The 21,019-nt window shown below is 34.9% G+C and overlaps 2 protein-coding genes and 1 long non-coding RNA gene across 10 annotated transcripts; 1 reads left to right on the top strand and 2 right to left on the bottom strand.

The window, feature by feature from the left end:
• The first annotated feature begins 5,090 nt into the window (after positions 1-5,090).
• LOC114176116 (uncharacterized) lies at positions 5,091-15,224 on the top strand. 8 transcript variants are annotated; one of them, XR_014992973.1, is made up of 5 exons: positions 5,091-5,327; positions 5,407-5,492; positions 10,700-10,867; positions 11,330-11,674; positions 15,036-15,224. XR_014992973.1 is itself a non-coding variant. In XM_028061054.2 (4 exons), the coding sequence occupies exons 1-4, from the start codon at positions 5,198-5,200 to the stop codon at positions 11,555-11,557; spliced, it is 612 nt and encodes a 203-aa protein (XP_027916855.1). In that variant the 5' UTR covers positions 5,091-5,197; the 3' UTR covers positions 11,558-11,975. The 8 variants fall into 8 exon arrangements, 4 of the variants coding, with proteins under 4 accessions (XP_027916855.1, XP_085525937.1, XP_085525931.1 ...); XR_014992975.1 differs by lacking the exon at positions 15,036-15,224 and adding an exon at positions 13,332-13,634; XR_014992974.1 differs by lacking the exon at positions 15,036-15,224 and adding an exon at positions 11,950-11,975.
• On the bottom strand, positions 12,399-12,986 carry LOC114187768 (uncharacterized). The gene is made up of 2 exons (XR_014992978.1): positions 12,845-12,986; positions 12,399-12,775 (listed from the first exon to the last, which is right to left on the bottom strand). It is a non-coding gene; the product is annotated as an uncharacterized LOC114187768 (long non-coding RNA).
• LOC114176123 (uncharacterized) lies at positions 14,061-15,730 on the bottom strand. The gene is made up of 5 exons (XM_085669796.1): positions 15,379-15,730; positions 15,237-15,293; positions 15,015-15,101; positions 14,509-14,709; positions 14,061-14,254 (listed from the first exon to the last, which is right to left on the bottom strand). Exons 1-5 carry the CDS (start codon positions 15,608-15,610, stop codon positions 14,163-14,165), a joined length of 669 nt encoding a protein of 222 aa, XP_085525922.1. The 5' UTR covers positions 15,611-15,730; the 3' UTR covers positions 14,061-14,162.
• Positions 15,731-21,019: the final 5,289 nt, after the last annotated feature.

The raw sequence follows: 21,019 nt of genomic DNA, 5'->3' as shown, positions 1-21,019 counted from the left end.
TTCGTCCAGATGTGAAGAAAATTAGGCAAAACTTAGAAGGTGATTCGGTGCTATGAATCGTTACAGTTAAATCACACAAGAAAAGTGTGCGTCAGGACACAAGTGAAAACAGCAGCAAACTGGCACCGAAAAACGCTGAAAGTTGCCTCTACTTCAAAAATTTGTATAGAATTCAATTCTCAACATAATTGAATGATTCTTGTTGGAGAATTTTCGTCTATGACTTAGCTTTTTGAAGCAACAATTAGCTTAAAATTTGGTGCACTGAGTCACTCGTGACACTTCTCAAACAGAAGGTGTGCAGTGGAAAAAAGTTGAAAACAGAAGCAAAAGCAGAGTGAAAGGGGAAGATGTTCAATAGACAAATCAATTGGATTTGGAGCTTGATTATGATCTAGAATCAAGCATAGATGAAGATGAACATCTTAGGACACTCTAAGGCACAAACCAATCGGTGAAATGGCTTTAAAACAGTGAGGAAAGCTGACTCAAACAACCACACGCATAGCATGAAGCTTCATTGCGTTTTGGAGTGGAGTTTGGCACGGTTTCACTCAAGCAAGTGCAGAAAATGATTGTAAACGGTGGAAAATTGAAGAAACATGTAAAAGAAAGCATGAACAAGACATAGAACACAACTTGAATGGTGGAAATTGAAAAGAAAAAAGAATCACCGAATAAAAATAATAAGAAACACAATGGAACCAAAAAAATTGTGCTGAAATGTAAAGGAAAGCTAGTAAAATATGTGAACCATAGCAAGCAAGGAAATCTACAAATAGAGTGTAGAACACTCTTGTAGTCTCATAGTTGCATGGAATCAATGGAGAAACACAATATAATAGACAATGAACGGTAAATGTGAAAGAAAAACAAAGAAGAAGAAGAAGATGATGATGAGAACAAGACGGAAAATGAAGGAAACACAAGACTAGGAAAGAACCTTACCAAACCTTGAGAGACCATGGTTTGATGGCTCTTGATACCATTATGGTGGAGCTCCAAAGGTGCATGAAGAGCTCCATGGGCAGCGGAAATGGATGAAGGAATGGAGGCAAGTTGGAAGGCACTTGCAAGCAATGGAAGGTGAAAGAGGTGATAGGATTTCCTAATCTATGCTAGCCTAAGGAAGGTGGCTAGAGGTAGAGAGAGGAAATCTCTAGAAAGTGGTGACTCTCAAAGGCAATAGAGGGAGGAGTGCTCTCAACTCAAGTTGCATCTATTGCATAAAATTTCAAGAGTGTCTACAAATGAGTGAAATTTTGGCTTTTATATGAAGCCATTAACACATGAGAAAGGAGAGCCATTGGATGGAGTGGGCCTTGATCTTGGCCCTTAGATCAAGCTTGGAGAAGGAGGCTTGATCTTGGCCATTGGATGATGCCTTGGAAAAGGAGGAAGCATTCCTAACCCTTGGATGCTTTGGATCCATGAGGTGTAGGAAGAAGTGTTGACTTCCACTTAGTCCACCTTGGCTCTTTTGATAGCTCATGGCCAAATCTCCTATTGGGCTTAGTCAAGCCCAATTTTATCAATTGAACTACTCATTGTTTGACTTATTATTCTAGAAAGCAAAGCCTAAACAATGGGCCAATATTATTGCTATTCTATTGCTCTTTGAGACACCTCTTCAAATCTTCACATCTTCTTTGGCCCATGTGAAGAGTATGAGAAGCCTATGTGGGTTTGGGCCATCTTGAATGAAGCCTAATTGGATCTTTCTGAGCATGCTCCTTGTTATTGGGCCTCTTGATGGGCTTGGGCTTGAAGGTGCATGTGGGCCATGTATTGGGCCTTAAGCATGATTTGGGCCTAGGCGTTGACCCAAGTTATAAGCCTTGTTGGGATCACATCATCTTCCTCAATTCAGTTCTCCCTCTCACTCACTAAACACAATAGTTGCTCTACAATTTCTCTCCTTAGAGTACTCACTAAAAGCAGCCTCCAAAACACATTATATCACCCTTAATTTTCCCCTTAATTATGCGTTAATATTGGTTTATTGTAAGAAAACCAAATGCATTGAAATGGGGTTTAATTGCCATTCAACAACCTTATGAGATGGTTTTCCAACCCATCCATCTGCTCCTCAAGATGGCTAGGGTTTTCTAATCCCCCTCATTCATGCTAAGAAAAAAGAATTTGGCAAAAAGGAACTTATTTCACTTAAGCCAAGCTTCGAACTCATTATCACACAATTACAATTCAAATGCATAACCAATTCAACCAATTCATGTTTCATGATAATCTCTATAATTCTAGAATTATATAATCACTGATCATGATCAAACATATTATTATTTAAAGAATAATCAATTACATTACACAAAAAATGGCATATCCAAGACTCAAACTCATCCTTTCAAAATAACCAAGTATTCTCAACTACTTGAGCTAGTACTATTCCTTGTCATTACTTCCAGTGTTAATTACCATAAAGACTCTCATTACCCGCATTTTTTAAATAATTATTTATTTAATTATTTAAATTTATCGAGTCTTACAAGAAGAACACATACTTCAAAATCCTATAAGTTGGCAATTTAATGATACATAAATCCTATAAGTTGGCAATTTAATGATACATAAAGAACTATTTTTTAAATCCAATTGTAATGTACTTTTCTTAAAATCCTGTAATGCGGTTTTTGCCATAATCATCCCATGCCATATAAAGAAAGGAAAAATAAATCAGGTATATAAAATACTCAATCTCTTTACCTCTGGTGGCTCTACTATCTTAAAAGTGTCATTAAAAGTAATGGTTACTAAAGAGTAAAAGATCTCATTTCCATTAAAAAATGAGAAAAAACATAAGACTTTGGTGTGGAGATGAGATTATCATGGACATTTAGAAAGAGGAATAGTAACTATCATAAAAGGAAATATTTAAAAGTTTAACAACTATGGTAAAAACAAGAAGTGTGCCTTCACACTCATACAACTAACATTCTAAAACTGAAGAACTAACAGTAGTAGTAAGGTGAGCACACCAACAAACTTCACTTTTAACTAAAGCTTAAGCATGGAGAATTTCTATGATAAACTTTCATGTAGAACAAACAAAGGCAGGAGTATCAAAGTCTGATTTTACCAGAATATCAAGTTTACCAAATTTGGATTTGATAAAGTCTGCCAGAGAAGCTACACTTGTAGCAAGCACCGCCTTGTTTTCTTAAGACAACTTCCAAGTATTTGTAATGAATTCTCAATAGATTGTGAAGCATCAACTGGTTCCATGGTTTTCAGGAATCCGATAATACATAAGATAAAAATCTTTAATTGGCATTATTGATACATTTAATTATTTAGTTTATATATATATATATATAACAATAAACAGGATTCCTCTTTTGTGTCCAAATTTCATAATACCCGTTTTATTCTTAGTTATTTTAAAAATTAATTATTTTATAAATAATTTACTTTTAATCATTTTTCTAGAAATCTCTTTTGTCTTAAACCATTATTTAAATTTTCTTTTTACATATCTTTTTTTTTAATTTTATATTTAACAACTATTTTAAAAATTATATATTTGTTATTGATCTTAACTCTATGACAATAAGGAGGATTCCTCTTTTTGTGTCCATATTTCATAATACCCGTTTTACCCTTAGTTATTTTAAAAATTAATTACTTTATAAATAATTTATTTTTAATCATTTTTCTAGAAATCTCTTTTGTCTTAAATCATTATTTAAATTTTCTTTTTACATATATATTTTTTTAATTTTATGTTTAACAACTATTTTAAAAATTATATATTTGTTATTGATCTTAACTTAAATTTCTTGAAAATTAAAAAATGCGAACACACAGGCGCAACAGACAACACTTGGAAGGATGAATATTCACTCTCATTAGTTAGGCCAATAGACAACAAGGTAATCAAATTAATTCATTTCAACTATAATATGTCATGTTTACATATATCAATATAACTATATTATGCATCATGTTTACATATATTCTTCAATTGTAGATTCATCATTTGGAAATTTATTCTATTGGTTGGGATCCACTATGATAACTGATAAAATACAACTTTCAAATTTAATCAAACGAGAATTATTTACTCAAAAGACATGCAGGTATTATGCACATTTAAAATTATTTACTTTCTTCCATTATTCTTCTATCATACCACACAAAATCTTTATTATTTTTTATTTAACTTCTTTCCATTACCAGGAAACAACAAAAATCATTACCAATCCATACTCGCTACAACAACAATCTTTGTGTTTATCAAAATATATACATCAATGAGTTTATTACTATTCAATATGTGTATACCATTACATATACATTTAATGACTCATAATTAAATAACATTATTTAATAATATTTTTTAGTTCTTTAAAACTCAACAACTTATGGACCATGTCTTCTACAAAGAACTAAGAAGACTGCTTCAAAGGTAAATAAATTTTTTATTATTATTATTTATACATAATTCAATTGCTACACAATATTTCTGTTATTTGCATATATATTAACAATAATATTTACTTTTTTTTAAAATGCAGGGAAGTTGAAACACATTCTAGACATCAATCTTTATTTGGCCTCCCAATTAAAGAAATGTTTAAGGATGTAAATCTATGGTACTTTCATTTACTAATTTTTTCTACATCATGTATGTATGAAATATATATTTTATTTTTTTAATGAATGTATATTTATAGACACCTACTAAAAAATAGTTTGTATATTTATAGACAACTACCATTGACTCCATCATCACATATAGCTCATTAACTCCAAATCTTGATCAATTGTATTAAATATTAGTTGATACACAATTTTACGAATTAGTAATTTACTGTTTTTTTTTTCAACCAATCTACGTATACCCATCATAAGTTGTCGTCAATTATTCTTAATATTATACGTATAAATACATAAAAAAAAAAGCAAACACACATGCACGACAGCGTCTGTGTTTTCGTAGTATTATTAATGAAAAACATGAGTGGTATATAAAAAATAATAAAAGTAAAATTTAATTGGCTAAAAAGAAATGTGACTCCACGTATGTCCTCTGATATTTTATATATAGTTTATTATTTTGTGGTGTTAACATATTTTGTGGTATTTAGAAATTAGAAATAAGAAGCTTAGACAAGGAATTGGATTCTTGGTTTCGTTTAGTTTAGTTTGTTCTGTCTGAGAAGACAACACAATCTGATTGATGATGGAAACCTTGGCCACATCTTCTTCTGCAGCTCTTCCATCTTCCTTTTCTCCCTTTTCGATTTTCCCTTCGAGAAGAACCTCTCTTTATCCTCCCAAGACTCTCCAATTTCGATTACCCTCCAAGCGTGCGTATTCTATTATATTCTTTTTGCTTACCCTTTTGTTTTCTGCGTCATTTTTCTTCAATTTTCTGTTTTGTTTCAGGTGATGATGCTCGCGATTCAGACGCCAAGGATAACACCCTTCCAATTATCAGTGATCGCTGCCTCTCCCTTTCCCCTCTGTCCAAAGTACGTTCTTTTTGTTCAACTTGAATCAGTTTCTGTGCATAACTTATCCTGAATTTTTAAGGGTCAGTTGCATTATTTTTAATGGATAAAAAACTGTTTTTTTTTATCAAAAAGAAAAATAAATCAACTGTGTTAATCATATCCCCAAATTTATGCTTCAATGCATTTCCATGCCTAACATATGTGAAATTTCAAAGGGTCGGTTACCTTCTGTGAAATGTTGCAATGAATAAAAGTAAAATTGTTGCCACGGAAATTGATAGTAATTCAAGGTTGTGAAAGGGATAGTTGAAGGGATAGAGAAAATGTGTAGATAGTAGAGTGTGAAAGTAGTAGTTGGAGAAGTGTATTTGTAGTTGAGAGTAGTTGTATTGGATGTTGTGTTAGTTGTTCTTGATGTTACAAAATGGTAGGATACATGGGTATTTATAGTCTCATAGATTATTCTAGAAACTCCTAGCTAGAACTAATGCAAATACTTCTAGATTTTTCTACATAGTTGAATGTTCTTGATTTTTCTTTCTATCCTAGGCTTTTCTCCAATACTCTAGAAGTTTCTTTACATTTCAATAACTCTATCTTATATTTTTTTAGATTCTTCTAGAATTTGTATTATACTTTAATACTCCTCCTTGATGCAAATTCGGTAACTCCAAGCATAGCGCGTAGTAGTTCAAATCTTGGTCTTGGTAAGGCCTTTGTGAAGATATCTGCAATTTGATCTTCTGTCGGGCAGTACTCAAGTCGTATCTTCATATTTGTTTCCGCTTCTCTGATGAAGTTGTATTTAATTGCTATGTGTTTTGTTCTACTATGATGTATTGGGTTCTTCGTCATTGCGATAGCTGATTTATTATCACAGTTGATTGTAGTAGGTCCACTTTGTTTCTCTCCCATATCTTTGAATATCTTTCGAAGCCATATAGCTTGACTTGTTGCTTCAGCAGCAGCCACATATTCTGCTTCAGCTGTTGATTGTGCAACAGTTGCTTGCTTCTTTGATGCCCAAGAGAATATTCCCGATCCAAGCGAGAAAGCATAGCTTGAGGTGCTCTTCATGTCATCTTTTGATCCTGCCCAATCACTATCGGTGTAGCCAATGATCCTTGAGTTAGTCATGGTTTTGTACCATATTCCAAACTCATTTGTGCCTTGTAGATATCTTAAAATTCTTTTCCCTACTCCATAATGAATCTGACTTGGCTTTTGCATGAATCTTGATAGAAGACTTGTGGCATACATAATGTCTGGTCTTGTGGCTGTGAGATATAAGAGACTTCCAATCAAACTTCTGTAGCGTGATGCATCTGTTTCTTGTGCTCCATCATCTTTTTGTAGTTTCTCATTTACCACCAATGGAGTAGCGACAGGTTTACAATCATACATCTTGAACTTCTTCAATAGGGCTTCAATATATTTCTTTTGAGAGATAAATATGCCGTCTTCTTGTTGTTTCACCTCTATACCGAGGAAATAGTTCATGAACCCAAGGTCGGTCATCTCAAATGTCTTCATCATGTCTTCTTTAAATTCTTTCATCATCTCCAAATTGTTTCCTGTATAGATAAGATCATCAACATATAAGGAGACAATGAGGTGATACTGACCTTGTGCTTTAATATATAGTGTTGGCTCACTTTTGCTCCTCCTGAATCCTTGATCGATGAAGTATTGATCAATCTTGCTATACCATGCTCGAGGAGCTTGCTTCAAGCCGTATAAGGCTTTTTTTTAGTCTTAGTACTTTGCCTTCATTGCCTTTATTGATGAAGCCTTGAGGTTGTTCAACATAAATCTCTTCTTCGAGCACTCCATTTAGGAAGGCTGATTTGACATCTAGTTGATAGATGTTCCATCCTTTTTGTGCTGCTAGGGCTATTAGAGCTCTTATTGTATCTAGTCGTGCGACTGGAGCAAATGTCTCATTGTAGTCGATTCCTGGTTGTTGTGAGTATCCTTTTGCGACCAATCTGGCCTTATGCTTTTGTATAGTTCCATCAGGATTGAGCTTTGTTTTATATACCCATTTCACTCCAATGATGTCTTTTCCTTGAGGACAGTTTACGAGCTCCCAAGTGTTATTTTTCTCAACCATTTTAACCTCTTCTTCCATAGCCTTGACCCATATTTCTTGCTTTGATGCTTCCTCATAGCAGTTAGGCTCAATCATGGCCATATTGCAGGTTTCGTATATGTCTACCAAAGATCTTACTCGTCTTGGAGTGGACTCTAGTGAAGAATCTTCTAATGGGGGTGGAGAAGGCGTACCTGAAGCTTCTGCCTCTTCTTGATATTGTTGCACTGGAACTAAAGTGGTGCTTTTAACAACTTTTTCTTCTTCCCAATTCCAAGAAGCATTTTCATCAATTTCAACATCTCGACTAATGACGAGCTTTTTTGTTTGTAGGTTGTAAACTCGATAGCCTTTTGATTGTGTGCTATATCCCAAGAATATTCCTCGTATAGTCTTGTCTTCAAGCTTGTGCCTCCTTTGATCAGGAACATGTATGTAGCAGATAGATCCAAATACTCGTAGGTGTTTGGCTGATGGCTTTCTTCCACTCCAAGCTTCAATAGGAGTCTTGTCTTTGACTGCCTTAGTTGGACATCTGTTTAAAATGTAAACTACAGTGTAGACTGCTTCAGCCCAAAAAGTGTTAGGCATACCTTTCTCTTTTAGCATTGATCTTGCCATCTCCATGACTGTGCGATTTTTTCTTTCTGATACACCGTTTTGTTGTGGAGTATATGCGACTGTGAGTTGTCTCTCTATGCCTTCATCTTTACAGAATTTGTCAAACTCGCGAGATGTATACTCCTTTCCACGATCACTTCTAAGTACTTTTATTTGTTTTCCACTTTGCTTCTCAACAAGGGCCTTGAATTTCTTGAATATTCCAAAGACTTCTGACTTTGCCTTTAAGAAATAAACCCATGTCATTCTAGAGAAGTCATCAATGAAGAGGATGAAGTACCTGTTGTTGTGATGTGAAGGCGTCCTCATTGGTCCACAAACATCAGTATGGATCAACTCTAGTAAGTCTTTAGCTCTCCATGCTTTGTCGGTCGAGAATGGTAATCGATGTTGTTTACCAAGGAGACATCCTTCGCATGATTCATTATTCTCTTTTAAGCATGGAAGATCTCTCATCATGTTTTTCTTATATAGAAGCTTTAAGGCATATGTGTTGAAGTGGCCAAATCTCCTATGCCAAAGCCACGAGTCATCAACTTCTGCCTTCATGGCAATATTAGTTCCAAGTTTGAAGCTTATGGGAAAGCTTCTATTTCTCTTCTTTATTTTTACTTGGCCAATTTCTGTCTTTCTACTGTCATAAATTTTGCATGTATCTTTCTCAAAGTGGAGAGAATATCCATTCTCCATCATTTGACCAATACTTAAAAGATTTTCTTTAAGATTGGGAACCAATAAAACATCCTTGATGAATTTCGTACCTTTCTTTGTCTCCACCATGACAGTTCCTTTGCCTTGAGACTCCACTATGGTACCGTTTCCTAGTCGAACTTTGACATTGACAGATTTATCAATGTCTTTGAAGATGCTTTGATCTTTGGCCATGTGATTGTTGCATCCACTATCCAAGTACCAACTTTCTCCTCCGTTAGGAGATTCTTGATTGGCATAAAATAAGCATTGCTCCTGATTATGTTCTTCAGCAAAGTTTGCTTGATGCTTATTTTTATTACGACAATACTTCTCTACGTGGCCAAATTTCTTGCAGTATTGACATTGAGGTTTTCCATGATGCCAACAATCTTTTTCCATGTGACTTGTCTTTTTACATATGCCACATGGGGGATATTTTCCTTGACGAGTCATAGGGAAGCTTCTAGAATTTTCTTTATTTCTAGAAATTTCTCCTCTACTTTTATTTTCTTCATATTCTTTATTCTGAGACCGTAATTTTAGTTTTGATTGAAAGGCATTTTCGACTGAGTCTTCTTCATGCCTTTTCAATCTTTGTTCATAAGCTTCAAGAGAGCCCATTAGTTGTGTTACTGACAATGTGGCCAAATCTTTTGTTTGTTCAATCGCAGTTGCGATTGCATCATATTTTTGGGGAATATAAATTAAAATTTTCTCAACGATTTTTTTGTCAAGAATAGTTTCCCCATAGGCTCTCATCTGACTAACTATTTCCTTTATTCTAGAATAGTAGTCTTTAATGGTCTCAGATTCTTTCATTCTTATTAATTCAAACTCTCGTCTTAGAGAATGAAGTTTAACATTGCGTACCTCATCACTTCCTTGAAACTCTTCTTGTATTGTGTTCCAAGCTTGCTTTGCGTTTGTGGCACCTATTATTCTCGGAAAGATTGTGTCATCAACTGCTTGTTGAAGAGCAAATAAAGCCCTTGAATCCTTCTGTTTGTTTTCCTTCAACTCCTTCTTCTGAGCTGCAGTAAGAGTGGAAATGTCTTCTGGAATAGTGAATTCCTCTTCTATAATGTCCCATAAATCTTAGGAGCGAAAGAATGTCTTCATTTTGACACTCCAAAAATCATAATTTTCTCCTGTGAAAATAGGTACTGGAATTGATGATGTTTGATTGGTAGTGGCCATAGGTTGAGAAAATATTTTGGAAGTAGTATAGAATGGAGTTCTAATTCTTTTGAAGTAGTTGAAAAGTTTATCTACGCCCAGTAGATGACCGAACGTAGCTCGGGTACCACTGATAGTAATTCAAGGTTGTGAAAGGGATAGTTGAAGGGATAGAGAAAATGTGTAGATAGTAGAGTGTGAAAGTAGTAGTTGGAGAAGTGTATTTGTAGTTGAGAGTAGTTGTATTGGATGTTGTGTTAGTTGTTCTTGATGTTACAAAATGGTAGGATACATGGGTATTTATAGTCCCATAGATTATTCTAGAAACTCCTAGTTAGAACTAATGCAAATACTTCTAGATTTTTCTACATAGTTGAATGTTCTTGATTTTTCTTTCTATCCTAGGCTTTTCTCCAATACTCTAGAAGTTTCTTTACATTTCAATAACTCTATCTTATATTTTTTTAGATTCTTCTAGAATTTGAATTATACTTTAATAGAAATATTTAATTTTGCTATTCCTTTTCCAAAATCTGTTGTTCAATTTGCATCGGTATCTAAAAGGGTCAAGTGATGTGCATAAAAGTGTATTTTTTTTAGGTCATGAAAGTTGTTAAATTCTGATAAGAATTTGTTGGGTCAGGATGCTGCGATGGGACTGGTACTGAGTGCTGCGGTGGGTAGAGGATGGACCACTGGTTCAGGGATGGAAGGTCCTTCTGTTCCTGCAGTTGGTAGGGGTAATGAATCTGGGAACATCTCCACTTTCCCATGGTCTCTCTTCACAAAATCCCCTAAGAGAAGGATGCTGGTGGCTCTTCTACACCTATAAGTATACGTATAGAAATAAAAAAATTGAAATAAGATAGAAAGGAAAAATAAAAATATATGTATATACTCTATGTTCACTTTTTCTTTCTATTTTTCTCTTCTCTTAATTATTATCAAAGTCAAAAATTTATTTTTTACCCGGACCAAATTGGGTGTTGACAATACTTTACAAGAAAGAACTAGAAAGAATGTAAGCATACTCGGAAGGATTTTCTCGGGTAATGACATACAGTAGTGATGAGGTTGGTTTAAACCTAAACAAAGAAGTTGTATTATACTTTTTTGTATAGAGTTAGATATAATTTTACATTTAAGTGTAAGTAAATGTAATTATTTATGAAGTATTTTAAGATTGTTAGAATACATTATTATTTATATATGTTTTTTACTGTTGTACATAATACAAATATAGTGTACTGACCATAATCTATGTTATTGACAGGTGAAGTACTTGACAATGCTTCATATATATTATACTCTTCAAACCTTCGCGGTGCATGAGGAGAACCTGTTATGTGAAAGCATGAAGCATAATACAGTCATCCTCAAAATAACAATACATACACTAATCGATATATATACAGCCCATACAATACTAAAGGGTTACAAAACACCCGGTCAGCTAAGCAAAACAAAGGGGCTACAACTACTACTGGAGCGTCTAACATAATCATCTCCTGTCCCAGAGGGGTGTATCCTCTCCTGCACCTATATCTGCTCACGCCATTCCATAAGGACGATCATTGCATAAATAGAAGACACAAGGAACACACAGCATACAAGAAGGGTAAGCTAACTTGAACCAAGAGCAAATCATGCAATTGTTATTTCAATTTTTTTTATTTCTAGCATATAGGTGTGAAAGTGATTCCAAAGGCTTCTAACATCAGTTGGTTCACAAAAAGGTAATATGGTCACAAATAGTCTTCGTAAAGCATATGCCATTTGTAAAGTTGATGCTTCAACTAAGCATTCATGAATACTATTGTCACTTTCTAAAAATCCCCATTTCTCAGCCGCCTTTTTGAATGTGTGACAATATGTTTCATTTGGTGATAATAGATATTCCCAACTGGTTGGTCCTCTCATATGAGAAAGCAAAACCCGCAAGAAGAACTTATCTCCTTCAGAAGGAGATACAATATAAATTCGGCCAATAACTTTCTTGTTTGACCTTCTTGGATACCATTCCTTATGTTTATTATTCCAACAATAATGCTCTGGAATTTCCCGATACAAAAATGTTCTAGATTGGGGAACTCTTTGATTGAGGGAAAAAAATTGTGTGAGCATGGTTTTGGAGTTGTTATCATCATTCAACACGTCATTGATGTTTTGGTGCTTATAAAATCGCACTTGTTGTCGATTTGGTATTAATTGTGCTTCATACATGGTGATCTAGGATTGAGAGTTCCGCAAGGACCATGTATCATGTGTTTCAACACAGCTTCATGCAATTGTGGTTCTTCTGCCTTATTTGGTATTTCTGCCCTCACAATGCTATCATAATCTTGTGGATCACGTAACTTATCATTATTATCTAAGATCAATAGCATATGTACATGCGGCAACTCACGTTTTTGAAATTCAGTAACATACATATAACTAATAACTTTTCCGAGGACTCCTTTATTAACAACATCTTCCTTCAATTGCACAAATTTTGCTCGAAAGATTCTTGTGAGCAAGTCAGGGCGATCTTGTGGAGTTTGTTGATTTTGTAGTTCAGAAGAAATTTCACTCCAAGATGGATTGCATGTCATTGTAAGGAAAATATCAGGTTTTCCATTGTGAGCAACAATTGCTATACCATCTTGATATCGTTGTGTCAAGTCTCGACGATTACCAATAAATGACGATGGTAATATTGTCCTCTTTCCAACAGTATCTTCAAAGAAATGAAAGAGTGAATGATAATATATTTAGATGTAATAAATGTTGTTTTAAATATATTTACCTGCGTGAGTTTGTCCTTCATGCAAAGCATCCTGCAAACCTTTGTACACTTCAGCACGAATGTTGTTTTGATGATTACGAATCCATCGTAACCTTCCGGTCTCATTCTTAACGTAGTTATCTACAACATATTGTTGTAAAAGTCGTCCTGCTTGTAATATTACAGACTGATCATTTGGACGAATCTACATTAAATAATCACGTGTTTCTAAAATATGTTAGTCTTCTTAATATTACATAATTTAATGAAACTGGGATAATTATGATAGAAGTTACCTGAAGCATGAAACTATAATATTCTCTGCAAGAGATACTTTGGCCATTATGATTTTTTGTGTTGGTGTCCTAGCCATATGTTCCAAATGGAAATAATAAAGGATATTGTAAAGGATCATAATATCCTACTGTTTCTTGTATGTTTATTAAATTTCCATCATGACCTACAACTTTAATATCTCGGCCACGTGCCATTGATTCTGTGTCTGCAGTAACAATAATAGTTGGTACTTGAGATGCAGTTGGAAGATGATACTGTGGTTGATTCGCAGGACGCTCTTTAATGAGTAAAGAACATATCTGAATATTTGGTTCTTGAGCAAGTTGTCGAAATACATGCACAAAAGGATTGCACCGGTGTAATATTTGTTGCAATTTATGAACAATAGTTTGATGAAGTTGAGGGTTTTCCAACATCCTATTTTGTAATTCATGTTCAGTGTCATAAATGTACAACTGCAAAACCCGGGGTCTGGACCCATCATTTGGATAAAATCCTCCTATCCTATGATAAATTGCACCTTGAGCACGAAAACTATATATACCACGACCATTTGCTACTATAGTTTCATCCATATGAACACCAAGAGAAGTGAATGAGAAGACATGATTGTAACTTCTTATATGTTGTCTAAAATGTCTACTTTCAGATGTTTGATCTGAAAATATTTGAAGAAGCTCATGTGGAGGAGGAACACGTGGAAGTAAGACTTTCCCACCAGAGCAACACATATCGCGCGATTCATGATAAAATAATCGTGCATGACAATGTGGACATGTAGTTAGTGTAGACAATTGAAATTTGAGCATCGGAACCGTATTTGAAAAATTTCTAACACTATTAGGTGTTCGGGGGAATCCATGTAGCATATCTACATTATTGTGATAAATTGGAGGAATAGTAAATAATGTAGTATTATAAATTGCAAAAGTATGAAAAGTGTATTCTTAAAGCACAACATGTATTAATTATGGTAGGAAAAAGATACAAATAAGGTTCAATGGTACCAAAATTAGTATTAACTATTAATGGAAATAATTTACTAACCATGTTGAAGGGCATTGACGTGTGTATTACTTTGTCCTGCTTCATTATGATTACATCCTTCCAATCTTTGTGTAGGAAAATCATAACCTGTGTGGTATTAAATCAATGAAAAAAAAGTTCATAATAAAAAACCAATATCACTGTAATAAATAAAGAGAAAATTAAAAATCATGATAGTTGGTAATAAAGTATTATCATATCTTGATACACAGAGAAAAAAAAGGAAGTAATTGCGAAAATTAACGATACTTAAAGGTGTTTTATTATTCAACACCGTAATAAATTATATCAAAATCATAATTACAACATAAATTAACTATTGATGAATAAAGTTGACTAACCATGTTCAGTGCCATTAATGTGCGTATTACTTGGCCTTGCTTCATTATCATTACGACCTAGAAACCTGTCAGTAATGTGCATATTACTTGGTCCTGCTTCATTATCATTACGTCCTGGAAACCTATCAGTAATGTGCGTATTACTTGGTCCTGCTTCACTATCATTACGTCCTGAAAACCTTTGTGAGGCAAAACCATAACCTAATATTTAAAAAATAAGATAAATTGTATTTGAATCAAATATATACTTTACAGGAAAGAACTAAAAAGAATGTAAGCATACTCGGAAGGATTTTCTCGGGTAATGACATACAGTAGTGATGAGGTGGGTTTAAACCGAAACAAAGAAGTTGTATTATACTTGTTTGTATAGAGTTAGATATTATTCTACATTTAAGCATAAGTAAATGTAATTATTTATGAAGTATTTTTAAGATTGTTAGAATACATTATTGTTTATATATGTTTTTTTACTGTTGTACATAATACAAATATAGTGTACTGACCACAATCTATGTTACTGACAGGTGAAGTACTTGACAATGCTTCATATACATTATATTCTTCAAACCTTTGCGGTGCATGAGGAGAACCTGTTATGTGAAAGCATGAAGCATAATAAATATAAATATGTAAATATTTCATAAAATGGTAAGTAAATAACATGGATTAAATATTGATGAATAAAATTGATTAACCATGTAGAGTTTCAGTAATATGTGTATTACTTGGTTCTTCTTCATTATCATTACGTCCTGCAAACCTTTGTGGGACCAAACCATAACCTAATATTTAAAAGATAAGTTAAATTTTATTTAAATCGAATATATAGTTTACATACAATACTGATGAGGAAAAATGTGATGTTACCTGCATTAGTTACGAACCGAGCCATTTGTCGAATAGATGTCATTCTCAATCGGGAAGCTCTGTTTGGCATTTGGACAATGTTGGTTGTGTTTTCAGGATTACTTTTCCTTCTTTTAGACTGTTCAATAAGTCTTTGTTGGGGGGTCATTCTACGTCTTCTATTTGCAGCATTTATTCTCCATCTTTGTCTTACTTGTTCTGATGTTGATTTGTTAGAAGGAATATTTTCCATTTAGGTTTCGCACTGATTTACGAAACCAGTCCCTTGGCACTCAATCTATGCATGCTTTTCTCAACCGCATCAAATCTTTTGTGGATGAGTTGGCTGGAATTGGTTCTCCTGTATCCCTCAATGATTATGTTGATGCTATTCTTGAGGGTCTTTCTCCTGATTATGTTACTGTGATTTTAGTCATTAAGAGCAAATTTGAGACCCTTCCCATAACTTAGGTGGAGGCTCTTCTTTTTGCCCATAAAGCACGGATTCAACACCATCAAAAATTTCTTTTTCCTCCACCATCTATCAACTACACCTCTGGTGCTGCTCCATATTCGTTCCCCACCAATTTTACTCCCTTTAATTTTCGTGGTGGGGCACGATGTTCCCGAGGCTGTGATCGTGCCCGTGGTGGCCGTTTTGCTAATTTCCAGTGCCAGATTTGTCTCAAGTATGGCCACACTGCTAATATGTGCCATTTTCGTGCAGACCCCAATTTTAAGCCTGACATATCTCTGGTTCTTTATGATCCTACAACACAGCAGCCCCTATATTCTGCTTCTTCCTTCAACATTGCATCTTCTGCCACTACTTCTTCTAGTGTTGCTGCATCCACACAGTTAGTTCCTGGTTTTCCTAGTGCTATGTTGACATCCTCTACGTCTCCTGCCACCACCATATCTTGGGTTCCAGATTCAGGTGCTTCTTTCCATCTCACCAATGACTCTCAAAATATTCAACAATTCAAGACCTTGGTGGTCCAGACAACATCAATGTTGGTAATGGTGAAGGTCTGCATGTTCTTGCTTTTGGTTCTACTACCCTTCATCCTTCCACACACCCTTCCTTAATTTTTCATCTTCGACATTCATTACTTGTACCATCCATCACTAGAAATCTTCTTAGTGTTCGTTTGTTTGCTCTAGAAAATGATGTTTATTTTGAGTTTTATCCTCATTCTTGTTGTGTTAAATCTCCAGCAACTCTGAACTACTCCTCCAAGGTGTTGTTGGTGTTGATGGTCTCTATTCCTTTCCTCACTTTTAGCCTGGTCTGTCCAACTCTAGTTCGTCTGCTGCTATCTTCTCCATTACTGCTACTCCGTGTTCCCAATCATCACTCAATTTATGGCATTCAAGATTAAGACATCCTAATATTAATGTATTGAAACTTGTTATGACTAAATGTAATGTTCCTTTTAATAGTAAGAATCTCATTTTTTGTTCTTCATGTTGTATGGGTAAATCTCATCACTTACCATCTTCTTCTTCCGCTACTGTTTGCACGCACCCTCTTCAATTATTTTTTAGTGATTTGTGGGGACTGTTAAATCGTATTTTTCAGTGGTTTTTAGTGTTAAACAAAACCAAATAATTTCTCCTAATGAAGTATAAGAAAAATACTCAAGATCGAATCCACGGAAATGGTGTGTGTTAAGTCTAGTTTGCGTAATTTAATCTCGTTAAAAAGAAAATAAAAGAAAACAAATGAGGAGAAAAGAAATTTTAAAATAAAATAAGAAAAGTGCAGACTTTATTTTAATTGAAACTAAATATGATATGCATGAGTGCACTATGCCATGATAGGCAATGCTGCTGCAGTGTATCTAAGGAATGATGTTAATTATAATGATGAAGAAGATGAATGAAGCATGCAGATGCAGAATTGGCATGAAAATGTGCTGCTGCAGACCAAAAATTTGCATCAAAAAATAGATTTCATATGGCAGCAGAAAAATCATACATTGCCATTACAAAATAATTAAATCCAGATATGTTATGCAGAATCTTGAATGACTGCTAATTTATGAGCATGTGCAGCACTTGATTGAGCATTTAATTGATGCAACAGATAGATAACACCCAAAATGCAGACCCTACACTTAATCACAAATGTTGCTGCTGTTTGAAGCTGATAAACGTCAAAGAAAATTACAGCAGAGAATAGAATATGCCTACAACAATTGATAGCAAAACCAGCATGCCATTTGAAGCTAAAATTCAGAGATGAATAAGGACTCAGTTGCAAGCACACTTGTCACAATGCACTAAACCAGAAGAACAGTAGAGAGCCAACACGTGACAACAATAGAATGCTCAATCATATTCACATTAAATGGATTCAGTGCAGAACTCTAAAAACAGAACACATTGCAGTGGAGTATGAATGCAAAGATGCTCTAAATTGGGTTAAGTCAAAGATGAATGAATGGATGTGAGATGGTGATGAAGAAATTCAGATGCAAGTAGAATGTCAAGCTGGAATGGAATATGCACTGCATGAAATACAAATTGAGCTCTAGTATTTTAGACCATGGCCGTAAAAATTGGTCCGTGACAGCAGTAAAAATTGGACCATGACAGCAATGATCAAAATGTGATATGCAAATGCAGATGACACTAAATATGAAGTCAGTTGTGTCCTAATGTAATGCAGATGTCTAATGTATCCCTATATTCACTAACTGGTGTGCTTAATGCTCAAAAACAGATTATGAATGAAAGACATGCAGAGTGTGTATTGCAGAATTAACTAAGCACATGACAGCAGCAGAATTACTTATTTAACTCACTTAAATGCAGAAGCTATAGTAGTGGAATATAGAATGTTGAATGATTAATCACAATAAATAAAAGATGCAGATACAAGTGCAGAAGTTAAACATGCATGAAGAGGAAATTTCTACCAAAATTAGTAACAGAAAGCATGATCTTAAACTAACTACTGCATGAAATTAAGATTGAGATATAGAAAACTCCAACTAAAACCAGAATATAAAACGCAGACAGCAAAGTAAAATGGTCAATTGTAAATGTGCCTAAACAGAAATTCACAAAGCTGAATAATCATAAACGTGCAAACTAATTCAATGATCAAATTGGGATTTTTTTTGCCCTCTCGAGAAGATATCTTGTAACTTTGTGTCCACTTTGGAGTCACTTGGTTTCCAAAAAGAAACATTCAACTGTACAAATTCCACCCATGTTCAATCAGTGACTCAACAACTTAAACTGAATTTCAAACTGGAAAGCAGTAAAGAAAATTAAAAACGCTGCAAAATTTGAAGGCAAAAATCATAACATTGAGAGTGAACAATAAACAAACAAAGGCATAAGCTGAAAATAAGAACTGGAACTTTGAATGTAAACTGAACAGCAAAGTGTAAGTGAATTTCATTGCAGAGACAAAGAGAGTGCTAAAAGTTTAAATGGTGAAAGGAAGGTCTCTTAGTCCAATCCCGGTGTCTATTTCTAAGTGGGTGAACTAAGTAGAACCACCTTAACACACTACGGAAAATCCGATCTCACGAAGACTATTGTTCGCTTCATCATATATGGAGAAAACTCCTTACATTACAATTCCTCTCCCTCGCTCACAGGAACACAAGAACATCAACCCTAGCCCCAAAAATTTCTCTCTCGCGCATAACCAAGGCCTTTTGCAAAACCTAGAATCTGCCCTTTTTAAACCCCAAAAGAAAAGCAAAATCAGAAAATTGATAGAATACTCTAAAATCAACCTAACCCTTTTCTACTTTTGCTCCAAACCATAATCACAAATCTCGCACCCAATTTCCTTGCCCTTGATTGGTTTGATTTATCCTTCTTCGTTCATCATGACTCAACCATCTCACTCTCCATTTTGATCTTCAAATCACCTTCTTTGATCACGATTAGAGTGCCTGTGTAACACTAATTTTAAATAAATAAAATAGAATAAAGAAATAAAACCTCATTTATTATATTGTCTGTTTTCAAGGGAAAAATTAAAATCATGCATTAATCGTCCATTATAATAATCGTGATTTAAACTCCAAGTCTTACAATTTCAAAATTGTTCTTAAACAAAATTAAAAAGTAGTGAAAATAAGTGGAAATCATAAAATCACATGCTGCCCTGCTCCTATTTATGTCTCATCAAAACCACTTGCAACAACATAAATGATGTGGACGAGAGAGTAAAACAAAGGCATAAAGCATAAAGTAAAAGGCATGAAGCAAGTATACCTATGTACCTTTGATTTCTTTTGTTTTTAGCACACTTTGGCCACTTTTTAGAGACATATGAGACACATTTTTTGTCTCCTTTTGTGCTAGAACGAAATTAGCCTTGAACACACCATAGTTAGCTCTTTTGTCTCTCATTTTGTGTAACCTTATTTGACCTAGTTTCTAGAAGCTAAGGTTAGGTTTTTGTAGAGACATCCTTAGGTATCTTTTATTTGCTTAGAGGCCCCTAAACTCTTCTATATAAGGGGTGCTCCTAGACATGTAAAAGGGTTGAACATTTTGAAGTAAAAACACTCTTGTGTCTCAACCATTTGTGAGAGTTTCCTCCCTTGGGAGTGAATACTTTTAAGCCTTATCTTGCATAGCAAGTGGCGGCACACATCCACTCATCTTTAAGGTTGCCATGGCTTCTAGCCTAGCCTTGTAGTGGCGTGCTTCTCACATTTTTACCATTTCTTTCCTTTCCATTTTATGTTTTCTTCTTCCTTTAATTGTTCTTTATTTTTTATGGTTTATTTGCTTTCCATTTCCTTTTTGTTTTGAATCAATCCATCATCTTCTTCTCTTGAGCTTTGTGAAAGGAACCTTCACATCTAGATAGCTTGCTATCTTAATGTCCAGTGGGGATTTCGCTTAGCTTTCTTAATCAACTCACACCATATTCAATAATCTTAAAAAGGAACAAGATAATCCTTCATCAATAATTCAAATATATGCACACACATCAAAGAACCTTTATCCTTTGATTCCATACCACATGGCCACCCCATGTTATCAATGTTCTACATCTTTAGATGAATACCTCAAGATGCTCTTGCTACCACACCTACAAGCCACAACTTCTAGAACACATGCGGGAAAATTGCTAAAAACCACGCTCTGTAATGCTAGGTGGAGTTCCCAATATGAACCAAAGTTCGTACTCTCAACACAAGATTAACACATCATTGGCCACAACCTGTGATTGCTCAATCAAGTGGAGACCCTCCGTACGAGCCACAATACTCACACTCACACCAGCAACACTCGTCAATCTGAGCCACAACTCAAAGAATGCTCGTGTTCATCTGCCATCTGAAGTCATAACTTAAGGAATGCCACGTGTTTACCCTTTATCCCGAGCCACAACTCAAGGGATATCGTTCTGAGCCACAACTCAAGGAACACTCCAGCCAGTCGATCTTTAAGGTATCACCCAAAGCCTTGTAGACCACCCACATCCAAAGCATACAAGCATTTTGCCCCTACATTATCGCCTGGTGTTGCTTCAGTACCGCCAGTCGAAAGTTAGTTGCAGACCGCCTGACAGGATTTCTCTACCGCCTAGCGCCAAGCACCCTTGAACACACTGCCTTTGTAGGTATCGCTTGGCGGGACGACCCCCACCTCCAGGCGCCATGCGTCCCTGTGGCCC

This window comes from Vigna unguiculata, chromosome 1 (assembly GCF_037176805.1).
Source record: "Vigna unguiculata cultivar grain cowpea cultivar isolate G323 ecotype 2 chromosome 1, ASM3717680v1, whole genome shotgun sequence".
NCBI lineage: Eukaryota > Viridiplantae > Streptophyta > Magnoliopsida > Fabales > Fabaceae > Vigna > Vigna unguiculata.
This window is presented reverse-complemented; position numbering and strand designations above follow the sequence as displayed.

Bases quoted from the DNA above. Each gene is read 5' to 3' on its own strand.
- LOC114176116 (XM_028061054.2), top strand. From the start codon at position 5,198: ATGATGGAAACCTTGGCCACATCTTCTTCTGCAGCTCTTCCATCTTCC. The intron at 5,328-5,406 runs GTGCGTATTCTA...GTTTTGTTTCAG, and splicing joins ATTTCGATTACCCTCCAAGC to GTGATGATGCTCGCGATTCA. The intron at 5,493-10,699 runs GTACGTTCTTTT...TTGTTGGGTCAG, and splicing joins CCCTTTCCCCTCTGTCCAAA to GATGCTGCGATGGGACTGGT.
- LOC114176123 (XM_085669796.1), bottom strand. From the start codon at position 15,610: ATGGAAAATATTCCTTCTAACAAATCAACATCAGAACAAGTAAGACAA. The intron at 15,294-15,378 runs GTAACATCACAT...TTTAAATATTAG, and splicing joins TCGGTTCGTAACTAATGCAG to GTTATGGTTTGGTCCCACAA. The intron at 14,255-14,508 runs GTTAGTCAACTT...AATACCACACAG, and splicing joins CATTAATGGCACTGAACATG to GTTATGATTTTCCTACACAA.